The sequence below is a fragment of the Vespa crabro genome, chromosome 2 (genome assembly GCF_910589235.1).
Source record: "Vespa crabro chromosome 2, iyVesCrab1.2, whole genome shotgun sequence".
Taxonomy (NCBI): Eukaryota; Metazoa; Arthropoda; class Insecta; order Hymenoptera; family Vespidae; genus Vespa; species Vespa crabro.
Genome location: NC_060956.1, coordinates 18,054,902 through 18,072,255, shown reverse-complemented (window position 1 = coordinate 18,072,255; position 17,354 = coordinate 18,054,902). Strand labels below are relative to the sequence as shown.

The 17,354-nt window shown below is 31.4% G+C and overlaps 4 protein-coding genes across 5 annotated transcripts; all 4 read left to right on the top strand.

Annotated features, from left to right (window-relative positions):
• The first annotated feature begins 136 nt into the window (after positions 1 to 136).
• LOC124421614 (kinesin-like protein KIF9) lies at positions 137 to 936 on the top strand. The gene is made up of 3 exons (XM_046956990.1): positions 137 to 303; positions 385 to 533; positions 598 to 936. The coding sequence occupies exons 1-3, from the start codon at positions 193 to 195 to the stop codon at positions 761 to 763; spliced, it is 426 nt and encodes a 141-aa protein (XP_046812946.1). The 5' UTR covers positions 137 to 192; the 3' UTR covers positions 764 to 936.
• A 222-nt stretch (positions 937 to 1,158) lies between these two features.
• On the top strand, positions 1,159 to 3,133 carry LOC124433187. Its single transcript, XM_046982915.1, has 7 exons — positions 1,159 to 1,600; positions 1,744 to 2,097; positions 2,179 to 2,269; positions 2,351 to 2,480; positions 2,569 to 2,645; positions 2,754 to 2,876; positions 2,957 to 3,133. The coding sequence occupies exons 1-7, from the start codon at positions 1,401 to 1,403 to the stop codon at positions 3,008 to 3,010; spliced, it is 1,029 nt and encodes a 342-aa protein (XP_046838871.1). The 5' UTR covers positions 1,159 to 1,400; the 3' UTR covers positions 3,011 to 3,133.
• A 7,123-nt stretch (positions 3,134 to 10,256) lies between these two features.
• Positions 10,257 to 12,612, top strand: LOC124433104 (basic helix-loop-helix transcription factor amos). 2 transcript variants are annotated; one of them, XM_046982704.1, is made up of 5 exons: positions 10,257 to 10,716; positions 10,894 to 11,051; positions 11,208 to 11,319; positions 11,825 to 12,033; positions 12,217 to 12,612. In XM_046982704.1, the coding sequence occupies exons 1-5, from the start codon at positions 10,613 to 10,615 to the stop codon at positions 12,321 to 12,323; spliced, it is 690 nt and encodes a 229-aa protein (XP_046838660.1). In that variant the 5' UTR covers positions 10,257 to 10,612; the 3' UTR covers positions 12,324 to 12,612. The 2 variants fall into 2 exon arrangements, with proteins under 2 accessions (XP_046838660.1, XP_046838659.1); XM_046982703.1 differs by having other exon boundaries at positions 11,822 to 12,033.
• Positions 12,613 to 13,554: 942 nt separating this feature from the next.
• LOC124422233 lies at positions 13,555 to 17,134 on the top strand. Its single transcript, XM_046958399.1, has 4 exons — positions 13,555 to 13,835; positions 14,828 to 15,131; positions 15,267 to 15,419; positions 15,490 to 17,134. The coding sequence occupies exons 1-4, from the start codon at positions 13,555 to 13,557 to the stop codon at positions 17,002 to 17,004; spliced, it is 2,253 nt and encodes a 750-aa protein (XP_046814355.1). The 3' UTR covers positions 17,005 to 17,134.
• The last annotated feature ends 220 nt before the right edge of the window (positions 17,135 to 17,354 follow it).

The following is a 17,354-nucleotide window of genomic DNA, read 5'->3' as shown; positions in this document are numbered from 1 at the left end:
TAATACATTATAATATTTAGAAAAAAAAAAAAAAAAAAAAAAAATTTTTGAATTTACAATATGAGCACACTTAATAAGAAATTTTTCATCCTTCGAGATTTCACATAAATATAATAGAAAAATAAAATATTTATTATATACGGTAAACACTTGTAACCAATTAAAATTAAATAAATTAATTTTCATTTGAGTATGACAGATGATGAATTAGAGTCCAATGAAAAAAATATAAAGGTTTTTGTGAGAATTTTACCACTTGAAAAGATATGTGAAACGTGCGCAAAAATTGATACTGAACATAAGGTAGTTGATTAGATCTTTGTAATGTTCATGCTATTATATTTATTTACAAGTCAATTTTTCAATATATCGAATCATACTTAGACAATATGCATAAGATGTTTACAAGATTTGTATATGAGGAGATCTGCTATAAACAATCATATTTATTGGTGCTTTCAAACAGATGGAATTTTTTATAATGCATCTCAAGAAGAAGTTTATTATGCTACAACGAAAAATCTTATAGAGAAGTACTAAGTACATGCTTAAAATGCAATAATAAATTAATTAACATTTAAAGTAAAATAATTTAAGGGTTTTAGATGGTGTAAACTGTATAATATATAGTTATGGCCAAATTGGCTCTGGAAAAAGTTTTACGATTGGTGGTTTCAGAAATAACTGGGAAGTACGATTCTTAAACATTGATACGTTAAAATTGAAAATTGTATTATATATGAACAATAAATGTAGTAGTTAAATTCATTTTCTCAGCACAGAGGATTGGTTATGCGGCTTCTGTCTGATATGTTTGTAGAAAAAGCAAAACGAAGGAAATTTAATAAGATACAGTATCAGTTAAGTTTTGTTGAATTACGGGGTAAAGAAGTAAAAGATCTTTTACTTGCTAAAACAGAAAACAGAATTAAAATAAATAATACAGATGCATTTAAGGTATCTAAATTAATAATTTATTTAAATTTTTCAACATATTGTTCTTTTTTCAATATTAATTTTATAAACAATATGTGCGTTGGTAGTATAAATACTTAATTTTCATTTAACTAATTAACTAAACTCTTAGAGAAATACATTATTATAGAATGTAACAATAATAAATATAAAGAATCAAGAGATAGCATTGAAGAAGCTTTTTGAGGGAGAGACTAGAAGATCTATGATTACTGGCTCTATGTATCCAGCTTCCCATTTGGGTACTGCAGTAATAACTTTTCATGTTTCGAGTACGAGTTTAATCACCTCGTGGGCCGTTGTGGCGACAGCCAAAGTAGATTAAAGAAATTATTTTTTATATTCATAGGTTCTATAATTCTTCATGAATTTCAATAATTTTTAAATAGATCATTTTTATATTACGATAGATACATATTGTAGAAATGGCAGGAACAGGAACGGTAGGAAAACGAAATTGCATGAAGTCGCCGATCGACGTGGGTACAGCGAATTTAGGTCAAACTCAAGTCGAACAATTTTTCTTATATTTGAGAGGCTTTGAAATATCTACAAAGTGTATATTACGTTCTAATAATCTTTTCAAGTTTTTGGGTCAAGCTCTTTCCGTTACGTCGATGCTTCGGTAATATAATGACATTGTAATTTATTTATTTCAAAGAATTTTTTCCATTTCATCACAAATTATTCATATTTTTCAAAAATCTTTTATTTTTTTTTTTTGCTACAGCTCATAATGTTCCATCTCCAATTATTATGATTTTTTAGATTTATTGCACACGTATGCATTACGAAAGAAGATTTAGATTCGACATTGTCTACTTTGCGATTTGCTTCTACAGTTTCGAAATTACGGCCGGTTAAAATTACATACAACGTTAGACCACAGGCTGAAACAATCATATTGGAACTTAAGAAAGAGATTAAAATTTTGAAAAGAGAATTGGAATTAAATGAAATATTTTTTAATCAGGAAACAATAATGAATATATCAAAGTTAAGATACGAACAAATACATCGCGATGTATTGAATTTTTTAAATGGTACATTATCAGATCTGACGTTATATAGTGTTTCGCAGATGGAAATATTATTAAAAATTATTAAAAATTTATATCACGAGTTGGTATATTTTATTTTCGTTCGTCAAAATTAAATCTTATTATATTTTTTTAATTTTGTATTTTATTAATCAAAATACAGATTGACTTTGAAACAAGCCGAGATTGATAACGCTTTGAAAAATATAAATCAAATAACTTCTTCAATGAATTTATCGGAATCTAATAATAAGGTATTTTGCTAATAGAATTTTCTCGATATTAGAATTTTTTGTTTATAATTTATACAAATAAATTATATAATTCATTAATAGATGGTTTTACCACCCAAGAATAACTCAATTATGAATAAAACTCAAAATACTGGAGCAAATTTTTCACAAATAAGTAACAATATTATTCAAAGTTCAAAAGCGGAGCAAGTTGGTGTATTAAATGATACAGGTGAACATATAGAATGAAAAATAGTATAAATTATCTATTTTGTAATATCCGTTGAAATTGGATTAATGATTAATATAAATTTTATTAGGTATCACATTAGGAAATTTTAACAAAGAAGAATTTGAAAAAATTATAAAAATACATAAACACGAAAACTCTTCAAAAGTAAATTCGCTAAATTTCAACCTAATAGAAATACGTGATTCGACTTAATAATTATGTATGAATACTTTTTATTGCGTGAGTAAAACAATCTTATGAATTTATTTAAAGGTCCATGAACAATGCAAAGAAAATAATGAACTTTCGGTTCACTTTATCGATGGAGAGAAAGCCGTAGAAGATTTGAAAGATAAATTCTATCAGTTACAAAATATGATGCTACGTATTATCGAGGTAAAAACGTGAAAAAATGTTGATTACTTCATTATATTTTTGTAGTTCGGATATCCTAAATATTCTATCTTTTTCTTTAGACTAAAAATCAACCGAAGAAGCCTATGATAGCGCGAAAAATGTGTAAAAATTGAAGAGTATTCAGTGATATTAAGTAATGTAATAAGATAATTTAATGGATAATAGACGATACGTATAATGCAATATAAGTTTATATTAATCTAGATCAAATGGAGACTCATGAGATGTTGATAAAACTTGGAATAAAAAGCTTTTTTAAATTGATATTTTAATCTTACTCAATATATGACGTATGAATTAATCATACTTTAAGAGTATAAAATTGTATACATTACCATTTTTATATATCACTATTTATCTACTAAGTAAATTATTTTTCCTTTTTTTATTCTTCTTGAAAATAAAGAATGTCTCTTGCTGGAGGGTTCGCAAAAGGAAACTCACTTTAATGTCATAATAAACTCTTTTCTATTTAAAGTTCCGACAGAGTTCCGTCAACGCATCGAAATCTGGATCAGCACCCTACCTGTCCAATGCAGAAGGCTCGGAGTATTGATCACTCTCTAGGAGGAAGCTACGTTGGGGAGGTGAATAGTGAGTACGTATTGGAGACGAGAGAAACGCAAAGAGATTTCGGTAATTTCCTTTTTTCTTTTCCTAAAATTTTGAAGATATGGATAATCGACAAATAAAGTCAAAGTATGCAAAAATGAAGAGAATTAAAATTCATGCTTTTTTATTTTTCATCAACTAAAAATCACAGAAATATTAAGATAATATATAGAATATTTTATTTATTATATAGACATTTCATATATCTTCATTGTTTTGGAAAATAGATGAAAATATGGTTTTGAAAAACTGATTTTTTTCTCTCCCATTTTAATTCAACATTTGAATCATGTAATTTTACATTACAATATTTTTATCTACTTTCAAAAATTACAAAATTATTTGGGATGTACCTATTAGATGAGACATTTTGCATATAATAAAATTAGAAATATATATCACACTTTGATTATTAATTGCAGTTTTAAAAAAATAATTATAATTATTAAATATTAAATAATTATACATTATATAAAATTAGTTGAAATTTTTTATCAGTTAGTTTACATAAAAAGAAGAAGGTTTTTTTTTATTGTGATTAAGGACGATAATCGACCTAAGGGAGTTGTCGTGATGGTTCTGGATGAAGAGAAACGAATAGAACTTGAAGAAGAAGAGATTGAGGAGGAGAGAAGGAAGCAGAAGAGGAGTAGGAGAGAGAAGAGAGTATAAACTATGGAGGGTTGGTGAATCTGTATACCAAGCCGATAGAACCGAGAGGAGAGTAATGGTGTTGGTATATAAGGCACGAGCAGCCAACGTCTGCTTCTGACAGCCCATTACCACTGTACAAACGCGAGTGCGGTGCTTTGGTAGGATTGCGATGGCGCTTGTGCCTCGACCCTCTCTCGTATTCGTTCCCTCTCTTTCTCTAAAGAGACAGAAAGAGAAAGAGAGAGAGGAGAGAGAGAGAAAAAGAGAGAGAGAGAGAGAGAGAGAGAGAGAGAGAGAGAAAGCTAGTACTCTTTTACTCCCTCGTAAAGGAGGATATCAAAATAAAGTTAAAGTTATTATATTATTCTTTGTTTATCAACTTGTAAATAAGATCAAGCATTAAAAGTAACTTAGAGAGAGAGAAAGAGATCTTCGTTAGATTGTATCAACTTAACTTTTTTAAATACTTAAGATTTTATCAAATAAGATTAAAAGATTTCTTGATATTATCTTGAGTAAGTATCACTTATGAAACTTGAGAATTTTTCTATTAAATTATGTACTTTCTTTTTACATTGTAATCTTTAAAAAAGATTTATTGAACTAATAATTTTTTTCTTCTATTTCAAGCAAGCAGACATTCGTCTGTACCCAAAAGTAAATTATCTATTTATGTTAAAATATAAAATGTTTTATGAAGGGATTGATTTTAAAGACATCTATTGTCTTTTTTAGGACATAAAGTTATCCAAGTAGTACTGAGTTCATGTGAAATTACTTGACGGTGTATCCTTGGTCGTCTTGCTGGTAGGAAAGACTTCTCTTTCCAGAGATTTAGTTTGGAGCCACGCCTGCCATCCCCCATGAAAGCAGTTTCGTAAGCCACGCCTACAATGTGAACCTCTATTCGACTCTTCTCTCCCCGTTTCTGCTGCCGCCCACTAACCCGGAGGCAGTAACGGGAGAGGAAGAGGGAGAAAGAGAGAATGCTAAAATAAGAGAAAGAGAAAGAGAGAGGGAGGGAGGGAGGGAGGGAGGGAGGGAGAGAGAAAGAGAGAGAGAGAGAGGAAGCCCAAGGGCTAATAATTCATGTCACGAGCACACCCCACCATAAAGAGTCAACTACAGGCACCTCGAGCGTATTCCATATCAGCGACCACTCTGCCGCATAACGTTATTCAGTTGCAGTTACTGTTAATTACCGATCACCTTTTATAATTTATTGCTACACCTCGAACCGAGCTAGCTGTAATGACGCCAGAAACGTTGGAAAATTCGCAATGCCGTTATCGAACGACTGATCACCGACAATTATGTAACACCAAAAGGATTGATTCGACTTTGTATCGTATTACTGTAGAGAATGTTCTAACCGTTTAGGTTGAATCATTCGATCTTTTTTACAACGGTTCTCCTTATTTTTCTGATCTAATAGAATTACATTACTATTATCTGAATTGTTTGAATGCGTGTATACTTTCATATTGTAGCGACAAATTTTTTTAGCATTTGGAATTTACTAAAAAATAAATTATTGCAATAGCGAATGATTTGTATGATAAAGTTTCTATTAGAAATTAAAAGTAAACTGAAGCATCGCGTACGTTTATCTCCAATATTTGTATCATTCAATATCTTTGGTTCTAAACGTTCTCACATGTAATAGTTCATCGAATGATGTTTATCTTTTGATATGTACAAAATTATAGGAATTGACGGAACTGTATTATATGCATAATCATCGTAATCGTGTGAAGGGATCAAACGAGTAGTACGTATCCAAGATCGGAATGGCGATTAGCGGGTTGTTAAATTAGTTGCAAGGCTCTACGACTTTCTCAATGATTCCTAGTTGACCCCTAAAATTAGCCACAGTGACATATTGAAGAGCATGCGACGAGAGAAAAAGAGAGAAAGAGAGTATGTACTTTGTAAAGGCCTCCCTCTCTTCCACTAGTGCTTCCCCTATTATTTAGATACAAAAGAGATGCCCTGGGAAAATCAAGTGACGCGTAACTAAATGCTGTATCATTAATTCCGACATGTATGTTTATATCGTTTCTCGGTTAAAGAGGGATATACAAGTACGTACATATATATATATATATATATATATATATATATATATATGAATATGTATATGTATATATGAATGTACGCAGTAAGGCCAATTTTCCTTGACAGAAAGCTCTTGCCTACGCGTAACACGTTTCTCCTCCTTTTTTAGCGACACTTATAGCGTCCTCGATACCTTTACTACTGCCAATCAGACTGCGATTTGCCGACAAAAGAATGTTCTGTCGATGCTTCGGTAAACCTGGAAATCGACACGAACGTCCAATAAATTCGATAACTCTCTTTTTCTCTATCTTTCTTTTTCTATGAGTGGTGAACTGCGAACATGTTGTTTTTACAAGATCAAAAGATTTAATATGCTTTCAGAAATAATTTCTAACGAAATAGTAATGTGAAACTATATAACTATTATAATTGATTCAAATTAAAATCATTTTATATTTAATTATGAATATTATAGTTTTTTTAAGTTTGATAAGATAATAAACAGCATTATTATAGTAACAGTATAATGTGAAACTCATAGGAAACAGTATAGTATAAAACTATAATTACAATTATTGCAATTTGAAATAATTTTATAAATGTTATAATTTTTAATTTAAAGAGATAAACAGCATCATCATGGGAGCAGTATAATCTGAAACTATAAAAATAACTTTATATTTAATTATGAATGTTAGAACTTTAAATTTGATAATGAGATAATCAACAATATTCTCCAATCATGATCAAGATATAATCAAAAGAATGTGCAACTACTTATAAAAAATTATTATTATGTCATAATTAATAAAATTCTATTTATTATTATTTTTTTATCAAATTAGACAAAGAGTAGAAATACTTTTTGCACTGATGGACGGTACCTAAGACCGCTCAGCGGTGGTCTTTGCCTCGCAAACAGGCTTTCGGGTAGCAAGCCTATTTGGTACACGTGTCCTTGGACGTTGAATCGCGGTGATCCACCCATTCGTCGGGAAAGAGAGAAAAGAGATCGAGGATCGCGACAAAGAGGGATCCACGGCACGTTTTGCCACGTGACCAACGATGCCGGCTAGTTCACGTAAGTGCCAGAAAGTATAAGGGTGTACAAAGCCAACTATAGCTTTCTTTTTTTTCTCTTTCTATCTATCTCTTGGTTTTTCAATTGGCCGCAATTTAGTATCGCGTCGTTGCACGCGATTGCTTTCATGTCAACAGCATTACTTTGCATATTTTATTCGAATTTTTCTATCGTTTCTTTTACTGAGAATTTTTTCAAAAAAAAAAGTGATCTATTAGTATAGAATTAACACTTTCATTGTTTATGGCTTCATTGGCTAAACTCTGCTCAAAATTTAAATTAGAAATATGTAAGGTATAAGTTTTCAAATAAAAATTATTCCAATCTGTATGTATGCCATCGGATCTATATAAATCAATTACTCATTGTCCAATAGTATATATGTAGAAAAGAAAGATTTTTTTTTTAAATTATATATAAAAGTTATATATAGTATATAAAAATTATGAAATGCTAATTATGATCTAATTCGTTATCTTTGCTGTTCCAGAATTTCATCTGAATAACGGATAATAGAAATATATTTTTCAAATAGAAAATTCGATGAATCCAATAATCAAAAAACTACCTTGATGAAATCTAACGAAAGCTAACAATGAACGATATACAGGATCATTATGCATTGCGGTTGGTACATTTACTTTTCCCAACCGCGACCTATCCGCAAATCAAAGAAACATGCTTCTCCACGTCTGAGTGTAACTTCGTCGTAAGCATATTTGAGCAATAAATAATTTAGCAAACAAATTGATCCCTCGGGACTATAAACAGATACTTAGAGGCACGCGCTAGTTTGATGAAACGAGAATGGAAATGTCTGGACCATGGTGGTATTAGAGAACAGTCGAGACTTATTCGCGGTTTGGAAGACAATAGTTTAGCTGTAAAGTTTGGTAGACCCCTACTGTGAGAACCGAAGTGGGGCCTGCGGCGTGAAATCTCTATTATAGGGGAGGGGAGTCTTTCGAATCCTAGTACCCTCTCTTCTTGTGCGTGTGCATACACTCCTTAGATACGCGCGTGCTTCTGTACTGGTTATGTGTTAGTCTACCTACGTTTGCTAGGACTGTTGCTGACAAGGGGTCTGCCTGGTTCTAGCCCCCTTCAAAATATTGTAATCGCGAATTAAATGTTTGCTCAAATCGTCACACCGTATTATTCCTGATAAATCCGGGAATCCAATAATTCGTATCTTTCTAATTTTTTAAAAAGTATAAAAGTGGTGTAACAGTTAGTACATTGACAACATATATATTTGTCTTTTAGTCTATATTTTTTAATAAATTATAATATTATTAATTGTATTTTTTTTACTATGCCTTTTCATTCTTCCTCCTCGTCATATCAATCTTTATCGAAGCGATTGACCTCGTTTAAAAAATCACGGCTTGTGAGAGTGACAGAGTTCAGGGATGTTGGATCGAAAGATAAAAAAGGTATCGCGAATATTGAAACGCTGAATCCCGGACTCTCAACGGTTTCCCCTCGATCGTGACAAATTGAGATAAATAATCGTTTGTGGGGACACAATACTCGTTTGAAATTTGTCATGGCGATACTCGAAACGCCACGCTTCGAGTATTCACAGACGAATACTCGAGTGGATGCTTCAGTTACATCTGGCTATGATCCGAGAGCAACAGTATCGGTTATCGTTGTTTTTGATTTTTCATTTCTACCGCATAGATTTTCCATTTGTCATTTTTGATAGTTGCGTTGAAGATCTATCAGTTATTAAAAAAAAAAAAAATAAAACAAAAAGAAAGAAAAAAAAACGAACTAGAAGAAAGATTAGAAAGATAAAAAATTGTCGAGTTAGTGAATTCATCAATTTCTCAATTTGATAATAATGAATAGATCAATCGCTTGGTGACACGATAATATCGAAATATGTAAATGAAGTATATAAAAGAAGAAAACGAAATCAGAAGGGTATATAAGAACGACAGAGTTCTCATGCACTCGAAGGCTAATCTCAATTATATCGTACATTGATCGTTTATCCTGACAATACTAGTCCTTCCTTCTCTCCCACTCGATTTACTCCAGTTTCTATTACGAGAGAAAGAGAGAGAGAGAGAGAGACTCCTTTTTCACTTATCGAATGGACTAAACTTTATCAAGCGCTACCCGCAATCCCACCGAATCACTATTGTCGTCGCATTAACACCTTGCATAATTGCACCAACTCACCAACGTCGTCGTTCTCCATTGTGCGTCAGCTAAACATACCTCATTTGAATATTGGCCTATTCATATAGCTAGGAAGACTAATTTTCGCACCCTTTAACAGGGAGAGCATCGGTGTTCTTGCTTGTTCTCCCTTTCTGTCTGTTAGTTCCGATTTTGATGAATTTTCTATCTCACAGATTGTCACATCGTTAAAGATGTAGATCGATTTATATAACTTTAATTTTATATCGATCAGATTTATGGAAGAATTTATTGAGATATAATATTTATCAAGATTAAAATGGAAAAAGATGAAAATCAGAGATAATAGTAAAAGCTATCAAATATTTCGCATTAATGGAAAAGAAAAAAGATTTTAAACAATCTCGTTCATTCATTCTTCATTAAATAAAAAAATAATTCTCGATATAATTCTTCGTCATATATCCTCCAACTTTTCTCTCGCCTCATTCTGCTCGGGGTTTATCATGGAACTGGAATCGTATATGTATGTGTGTTTGTAAAAGAAAGAGAGGGTGAAAAAAGAAGTTAAAATAAAATTTCGACGGCAGTAACAATGAACCGCAGGTACGCTCGGTAGACAAACGTTCGCTATTAAGCCTTGACCAATCGGAAAAGATCGTGATAATCATTTTGGAGAAGAACGAAGCTGATTGGACGAAGTCCACGCCCAGGGGTTGGTATCGATCATCCCCTAACAGGGGGATTTCTTATATAAACCAGTCTCCCTAGGGACACAGACGATAGTCGAAATTCATCCGATGTCGGAGAATGAATTAATTCGCGAGTGATCTTTTAAAAAAGTGATCTTTAGAATGATCTTTTGAAACATCTTTTGAAAAAGATCGATAATTTAACAAAATTATTCAAGAGTGGTTAAAAAAGAGTCAAAGTGTTACTTTGATTCGAAAATCGAGTTTCTTGATTCCTAAAGTGCAATAAAAAAAAGGATTACGAAGAAAGAAATTTCTTCGTAAAAAAATTCATTAAACTATTCATCTAAGAAATTTTGAAACGCGAAGATCGTTCTCTTGTGGAGATCGAAGAGTTTTGTAAGAAGAAGAAGAAACAACGAATGCTTTCGTGAGATCGAGTCAAAGAAGTAAGAAAAAGTATGACGAGCCATCCAGGATATGATTACGAGGACAGAGGTCAGAGAATCCGCCATCGTGTCGGTACTGCTTCGAGACCAGCCGATTCTACCGTCGCTTGTACCAGGTTGCTTATACTTTTCTTTCCCTTTTTAATCTCTCTCTTTCTTTATCTTCATCATTCTCATTTATCATTCTATATTTAATATTCTATTTCCTTTGAGATACGTGCTAATAATTACTATTAATTTTAATGATAACAATGATGATGATGACGATGATGAATACGCGATTATTTTTTCAGTTCTCAATATTACGTCGGTCCGAATAGCGACATCAGTGAAGAGGATATTGCGGAATTACCTTCTTGCGTTTATGCGAGTAGATCTTCCCAACACGTTGCACATGCTTCCTCGCACACGCATTCACCATTGCACTATCATATGCCAGTTGCTACTCCAGGTAGTAGTGGATTCCTAATTTGACTTTTTGTTTTTATATTTATTAATTTTTGTCAATTCTAACAAACGGATAGAAATTATTATTCGTTTCACTTCCCCTTCATTTTTTCCATAATCTTATTAGATATTATTTTTTTTTATTCACTTTCATCTATAGATCACAATGATGCCGATATGAATGGAGTGGAAGAAGGTTATTATCCAAATGGCAGTCCATACAGAATTCAACGACATGCCGCGAATATACGCGAAAGAAAACGTATGCTGAGGTGAGAAATTACTCTTGATAGAGATTTTTTTTTTTTTCTATAGAAATTTAAAGTATGAATTGTGTTAAATATTAAAATATGAGAACAGTTAATTGCCGTCGGTTAAATGTCGGATGAACTATTCAAAGTCAATTAAAGATCACATGAGAATTACTATTTCTGTCTAGTTTATTTCAGCTCGCTGATCTATATCAAATTAATTTTTAATTGCATATCAGTCAATTCCTAATATCAATTACGCGTTCGAGTGGGTCGCAGAAAATTATCGTTATCGAAAGTGAGTCTCGGACCATTAAAGTTTAGGTAATCCTAATTGGATTAGATCACCTCCGTAACGGCGCGAGTTGTGTGTCCGTGTTTTGTAATCATTTTGTAAGTGTATCTAAATGTATTAAATCCGTACGTATTCGTTTTGTTTCTTTTTTTTCCGTGAAATTAAAATAGTTATATATCTATGCTCTATTAGCAATAAATAGATTGTCAGTGTGATTGCGATTTTTAGCAGCATCAACTCGGCTTTCGACGAGCTTAGGGTTCATGTACCAACATTCCCGTATGAGAAGAGACTTTCAAAAATTGATACTCTTCGTTTAGCAATAGCTTATATTGCTCTTCTTCGAGAAGTATTAGCAGCGAGACTCGATCCTTTGACTTATGTTGAGAGGTGCCTTAGAGGTGAAATTAATGGTGAACGTGCTGAATGGAACACCAGTGGTAAGTCAATAAAATGTATTTTTTATTTTCTGTAACATTTGCTTATTCAACAAATGATAATTAAAAGCAAATTCAATTATTTATGAATCACAATTAAAAATTAAAAATGTTATAAATTTTTTCTAAAGAATGACGAGAATGCTATATAGCGTTGTAACAAAATGAGAATGATTTTAATTACAGATCTGACCGCACGTTTGTCGTGGATTAATTGGGAAAATTTAGGAGTCAATCCTAATCGACGTTCAGTCCTTACAACTCTCGCATTAACTACAGACAATATGAATTAAAAAAAGGCAACTACAAAATTGGAAAAAAAGAAACACAGAGGTCCTGCTTTTCTTCTTTGTAAATACTATTTTGAAGTTCTTAAGCCGAGATAGAGTGCCAAAGACATTTATTCTATTTTAATTTATAATTTATATAACGTGCAATAAGATCAACGTTACTGTACCCATCGTCTCTCCTCGTCATGTATTACATTACATGTGTGTATGGCAGTAATGAATTTAAGAGCATTAACTAGTATATAGTTTAGTATTTTTTGGGGGAAATAAAATTGGTATCCATGAGAGAAAATTATGAGTTTTTCATTTTTAAATTTCCCTCCAATTAAAAGATTATGTATACCTGAAAAAAAGCGCTTATTTTATTTTCTTTTATTGTTTTTGTTTTTGAATAACTGACGATAAGCAAGAAAATTTTTTTTATGTATAAATAGTTTTAAGATTCTATAGAATTCAATTAAAAATCATTTGAATGTATTTATTAAAAAAAAAATGATTCCATTTTCAAAGATGGCGCAACGTACTAATGTGAGAAAGAAAATAAAACATTTGAAAGTAGCATGATGCATTTCATCGATCGAAGTTCGTTGACAACGTAGTTGACTTGTTGCAACGTTCTTAACTTCTTGATGGATTATTATTGTGTTCGATCTAAGGAGCCTTGTTTTTTATAGTACGAAAATTCTTTTATGACTTGTAATTCATTGAGTGTTCAACTTGTAATTCATTAGTTCAAACGAAATTAACAGGAGGAAAATTTATATAAACTAGCAAAAATAATCTTCAGATTTTGATTTTTATATTAACATTATACGATCCAAGTGTTTTCGTTTAAATTATTTAATCTGTTCATTTTTTCTTTTATTAAATGGACGAACAAATAAGCTCAATTTTAAGTACAAAAGAAGAGAATATTACGAATGATACAATTGTGAATGATAAATTTGAATATGAGAGTGACACGAAGTTGATAAATTTGAAGAAAAAAGATGCCGAAGTTTTCCGAAATTCTAAATTTTTTCGTTGTATATTCGTTGATTCTTCGACGAGCAAGTGTCTAAAGAAGATAGAATGTGATGAAGAAAAGGCTGGAATGATCGTGTCTTTGTGTAAAGCATCGCCAAGAAAAAATGATATAAAAGAGAGAGAAGGAAAATCTGTTGATGAGGGAAAGAAAGAGGAGGGGAATAACAGAAATCGGTGTGTCTCAGAACAAAAGGAGGAAATATCCCAGATGGCGTTGCAGAAAGATTTCATGGCGGTCGCGATGTCATCGGATATTTCGACCAATCATCAATTAGCTTCTAATATAAGCGGCGATTTTAAAAAGGGAAACATGGAGACGTCGACATTTCCTCGCGAAATTATAATCAATCAAGAAAGAAGATCTTGCAGAAATGATAATGATGAGAGACGTGATTCGATCGAAACGAATAGTAGCAGTGGAAATAGTTGCAATTCTGGTTTTCTTGTCGAGAAAATAAAACGAATTAATCGGACGATGAGAAATAGAAAGTGAGTTTTGATTTAAGAGGTTGATTTAAGAGGTTTCTCGTTTAATTTTTCTTTTCTTTTTTTTTTTAATTATATAATTTATCTTTTCATCTTTCATCTCTTTTTAAATTTTTCGGTTTTAAATATTATTAAAACAAATAACTTTAAATGATTGACAACATTTCGTTATCGAGAATCGGTTGTTTTTTTTTTAAATAATAATAAGTCCTTTTATGGGAGAGTAATTAGTATTAGATAAATGAGAAGTATAAAAGAATAATATTAACGTAACTGTTTTTCGTATTCTTTTTATTTTTGGTTTAATTATTTCTCTTTTTGGGTAGCTAGAATTTAAAAAAGATAAAAAAGAATATAAACTTAACTGTTTTTTTACATTTTTATATTTTTGTCTAAATTTTCTTTTTCTCCTTTTCTCGAATTTATTTGGAATTATCTTTTAAAATTTGAAAAGAAAATAAAGTAAAAAAACGCGTGCACACACACACATACACACACAACATATACGTCATTAATCATTTAGCAATGCATTTATAATTTTTCGCAGAGAAGTTGTTCGCTATCGGACAAGGAGCAACATTTAACCAATACTGTTTTTCTTTTGTTTTTTTTTTTTTTACAAAACATACAGATTGTCTCGAATTACTGTGAGAACATACGAACATTTTAACAAAACTCCGAACAAAACATAATCGGTAAATGGCGAACGATAGCGATAGATACTGCTGGTTAATCATTTTTAATATCATTATTAATTAAAATCATTTATTGTGAACGTGCGAAAATTTTCAACGAATCGTTTATTTATCGTTTTTTTTTTTTTCAAAATGATCCATATATTGATAAATCAAATAATTCAATCTAGGATCATTTATCGTAATCACGTGTATATCTTTCAAGTTTGAAATTTGAACGGCGCTGAAAAAAAAAAGAAACGTAATTTGATGCTGTAAGTGATAAAAGAAATCATTATTTAACGTAAAACTTACTTTTAGTCGTGGGTCTTTTGAAGTTCGACGGAATCCAATGCGAGTTAGTAAGAAAGATATGGATAAAAATTTTCGACGTCCGAGACAGTGTCTCTTGTCGACCAAAAGGAAAGATCGCTTTGAAAATTCGTTATCTATGATCTCCAATCGAACTAAATCATCACCTACACCGTATATGAACACGAGATCGGTGACTCGTAAAATGTGTAATGTTGGAGCTACTTATCAAGCGCCAACGATAAGAGACGAGACTCAATGGAAGGAATGGCCTGTTCATGGAATGCATGAAAGACCAATTTTTCATCCTCAGGTAAAAAATATTCTCGATTCTTTTTTCTTTGTTATTTATTTATCTTTTTTTCTTTTTATTTATATTTATATTTATTTATTGATTTTTTTTCTTTAATAAATTCGTAAATAAAAATAAATATAATAATTATTTCAGGTTGGGCTTGCAGCTGAATATTTGGGACGTTATTTCGTCAGTTTGGACGGACTTTCTTATCGAGAAATCGTTGATCAATCTGAGATAGAAGTGGTCTCGGTAGATCCCCATGGCGAATGGTCATCATCCAGCGAAAAGAAACGAGGTAGAAAGGTGAGATGAATATAATCAAAATGTTAAAGAATAATTAAATTTTCAATATTATCTCGTTTATCTTTCATAGATGATAACTACGGTCTATCGAAAGAATACCGAAGAAAAGAGAAAACGACATCAGCAAGAACGTACTTTTTCTGATACATCGAAAGACAAACAAGAATTTTCAGGAAACTTTCGAAACTGCAGCAGAAAATCATTAGACACGATCACCCATAGTTCAAGAAAATCTGCTGAGGAAGAAAATTTTTTAGAAGGATACGCAATTGCTATGTCTCAAAGCATTCAGAGCTCTGCCAATTTTGTTAAAACTAATTCATGGTCCGCAACGACACCGACAATGTTCATCACTGAACGACAAAAACCATCTAATAGTTTCTACAATGTCCAAACTTTACACAGCAATCAATTGAAATTCGCCAATATACTTCCTAGACCATCACCAAAGAGTTCCTTAATATTTGTAAGAACTACAGACACTAAAACTTCTAATTGTTACTCGACATCTTCTAATCAAATATTTAAACCATTCTCTAATGAAATCGGTACGACAAAATTGACAGATACTCTAAACGACGAGGCATTGATGGAAATGAATACAATTTATAAAAATCTGATACCAAAAGAAGATTCTTTTTTGAGTTGCGAGAATTCTTCGATCAATGCCAGTAATTTTTGTAAAAAAGGGATGATGAATTATGTTAATAAGCCACAGAATATTGTAATGACGAAGTGCCTTTTTACCGCGAGACAAGAGAAACGAGAAAATATACACGATAGTCAAAATATTAAAACTGTGAGAAAGAATTTGAACGATAGATCCACATTAGAAATAGCGTTGAGAGAAAATAAAGATAAGTCTTCTACGACTAGTAACAACACCATTGAAAATTGGTCTACAAACGAAACATCCGAAATTGCAAAAATTCTTTCAGAATACAATAGAAGTATAGCAAGGAAGTCTACTATGCAGGCAGAAAACTATACTATTCCTTTGAAAACCCAAAAGCCAAATATATTACGTAACAGTTCAAAAGATTTGAAAGAGACGATATGGAGCAAAGAGGAAAGAAGAATAAACATTAATTCTAGAGGAGATTTTACAGAAAGAAAAGCTAGTATTAGATTGCCTCATGGAAAATGGAGAAGATTTCACTTTACGGTAGAAAAGATAAAAGATTCGTTGGATGTCACGGATCGTACGCAATCCACGTTTATCGAACATCAACAGGCAAAATTAAAAAATAACAGAATTAGCACGAATAGTATCAATACTACTAATTCTACTCCTCGTCGCGAAAACAGAAGGAAATCTCAGCTTCCTTATAGAAGTTATGAGATGTTGCCTCACGAAGAAACTTCAAATATAGTGAATTCTATAAAAAAGGAATGTACAACGACAAAAATGGAGAATTCTACGAGAACGCAATCTTTGCAAGAATTGTTAGAAAGCACAGCTGTTTTATACTGTACTACAGCTGGTGGTACTCGTCAAGAAGATTTAGCTAATTACGTTGATACGATGGATACCACCGATAAATCTTTGCAATGGTTGGATTCGTGGAATAATCAAATTGTTTAAAAATTTATATTTTTTTCATTAAGTGAATGGTCTTGTTATGATCATGTTTTTCATTATTTTACGTTTACTATGTTAACTACTATATGTAGGTACTTTTTAGTTATACAATTAAGTTTAATATTGTTTTAGATCCGTTTCAATATCATCCGATCAAACATTTAAAAATACATACATTATACATATGAAATAATAGTTTTTTAGCATATGTCGATGTTAAGTTATCAAGGTTATTAAATAAAAATAAGAGTATTTTTGTATTACATATTTTAAGTATGAAGAAATAATTTATAAAAAAAAATTATTGGTATTACAGAAATATTAATAAATTTTATTGATTTACTTTTATTTCG

Coding starts and splice junctions, on each gene's coding strand:
- LOC124421614 (XM_046956990.1), top strand. CDS start 193: ATGACAGATGATGAATTAGAGTCCAATGAAAAAAATATAAAGGTTTTT. Junction 304..384: donor AAATTGATACTGAACATAAG/GTAGTTGATTAG, acceptor AATCATACTTAG/ACAATATGCATAAGATGTTT. Junction 534..597: donor ACGAAAAATCTTATAGAGAA/GTACTAAGTACA, acceptor AAATAATTTAAG/GGTTTTAGATGGTGTAAACT.
- LOC124433187 (XM_046982915.1), top strand. CDS start 1,401: ATGGCAGGAACAGGAACGGTAGGAAAACGAAATTGCATGAAGTCGCCG. Junction 2,098..2,178: donor ATTAAAAATTTATATCACGA/GTTGGTATATTT, acceptor ATCAAAATACAG/ATTGACTTTGAAACAAGCCG. Junction 2,646..2,753: donor AACACGAAAACTCTTCAAAA/GTAAATTCGCTA, acceptor ATTTATTTAAAG/GTCCATGAACAATGCAAAGA.
- LOC124433104 (XM_046982703.1), top strand. CDS start 10,613: ATGACGAGCCATCCAGGATATGATTACGAGGACAGAGGTCAGAGAATC. Junction 11,052..11,207: donor TATGCCAGTTGCTACTCCAG/GTAGTAGTGGAT, acceptor TTTCATCTATAG/ATCACAATGATGCCGATATG. Junction 12,034..12,216: donor TGCTGAATGGAACACCAGTG/GTAAGTCAATAA, acceptor TTTTAATTACAG/ATCTGACCGCACGTTTGTCG.
- LOC124422233 (XM_046958399.1), top strand. CDS start 13,555: ATGGCGTTGCAGAAAGATTTCATGGCGGTCGCGATGTCATCGGATATT. Junction 13,836..14,827: donor CGGACGATGAGAAATAGAAA/GTGAGTTTTGAT, acceptor ACTTACTTTTAG/TCGTGGGTCTTTTGAAGTTC. Junction 15,132..15,266: donor GACCAATTTTTCATCCTCAG/GTAAAAAATATT, acceptor TAATTATTTCAG/GTTGGGCTTGCAGCTGAATA.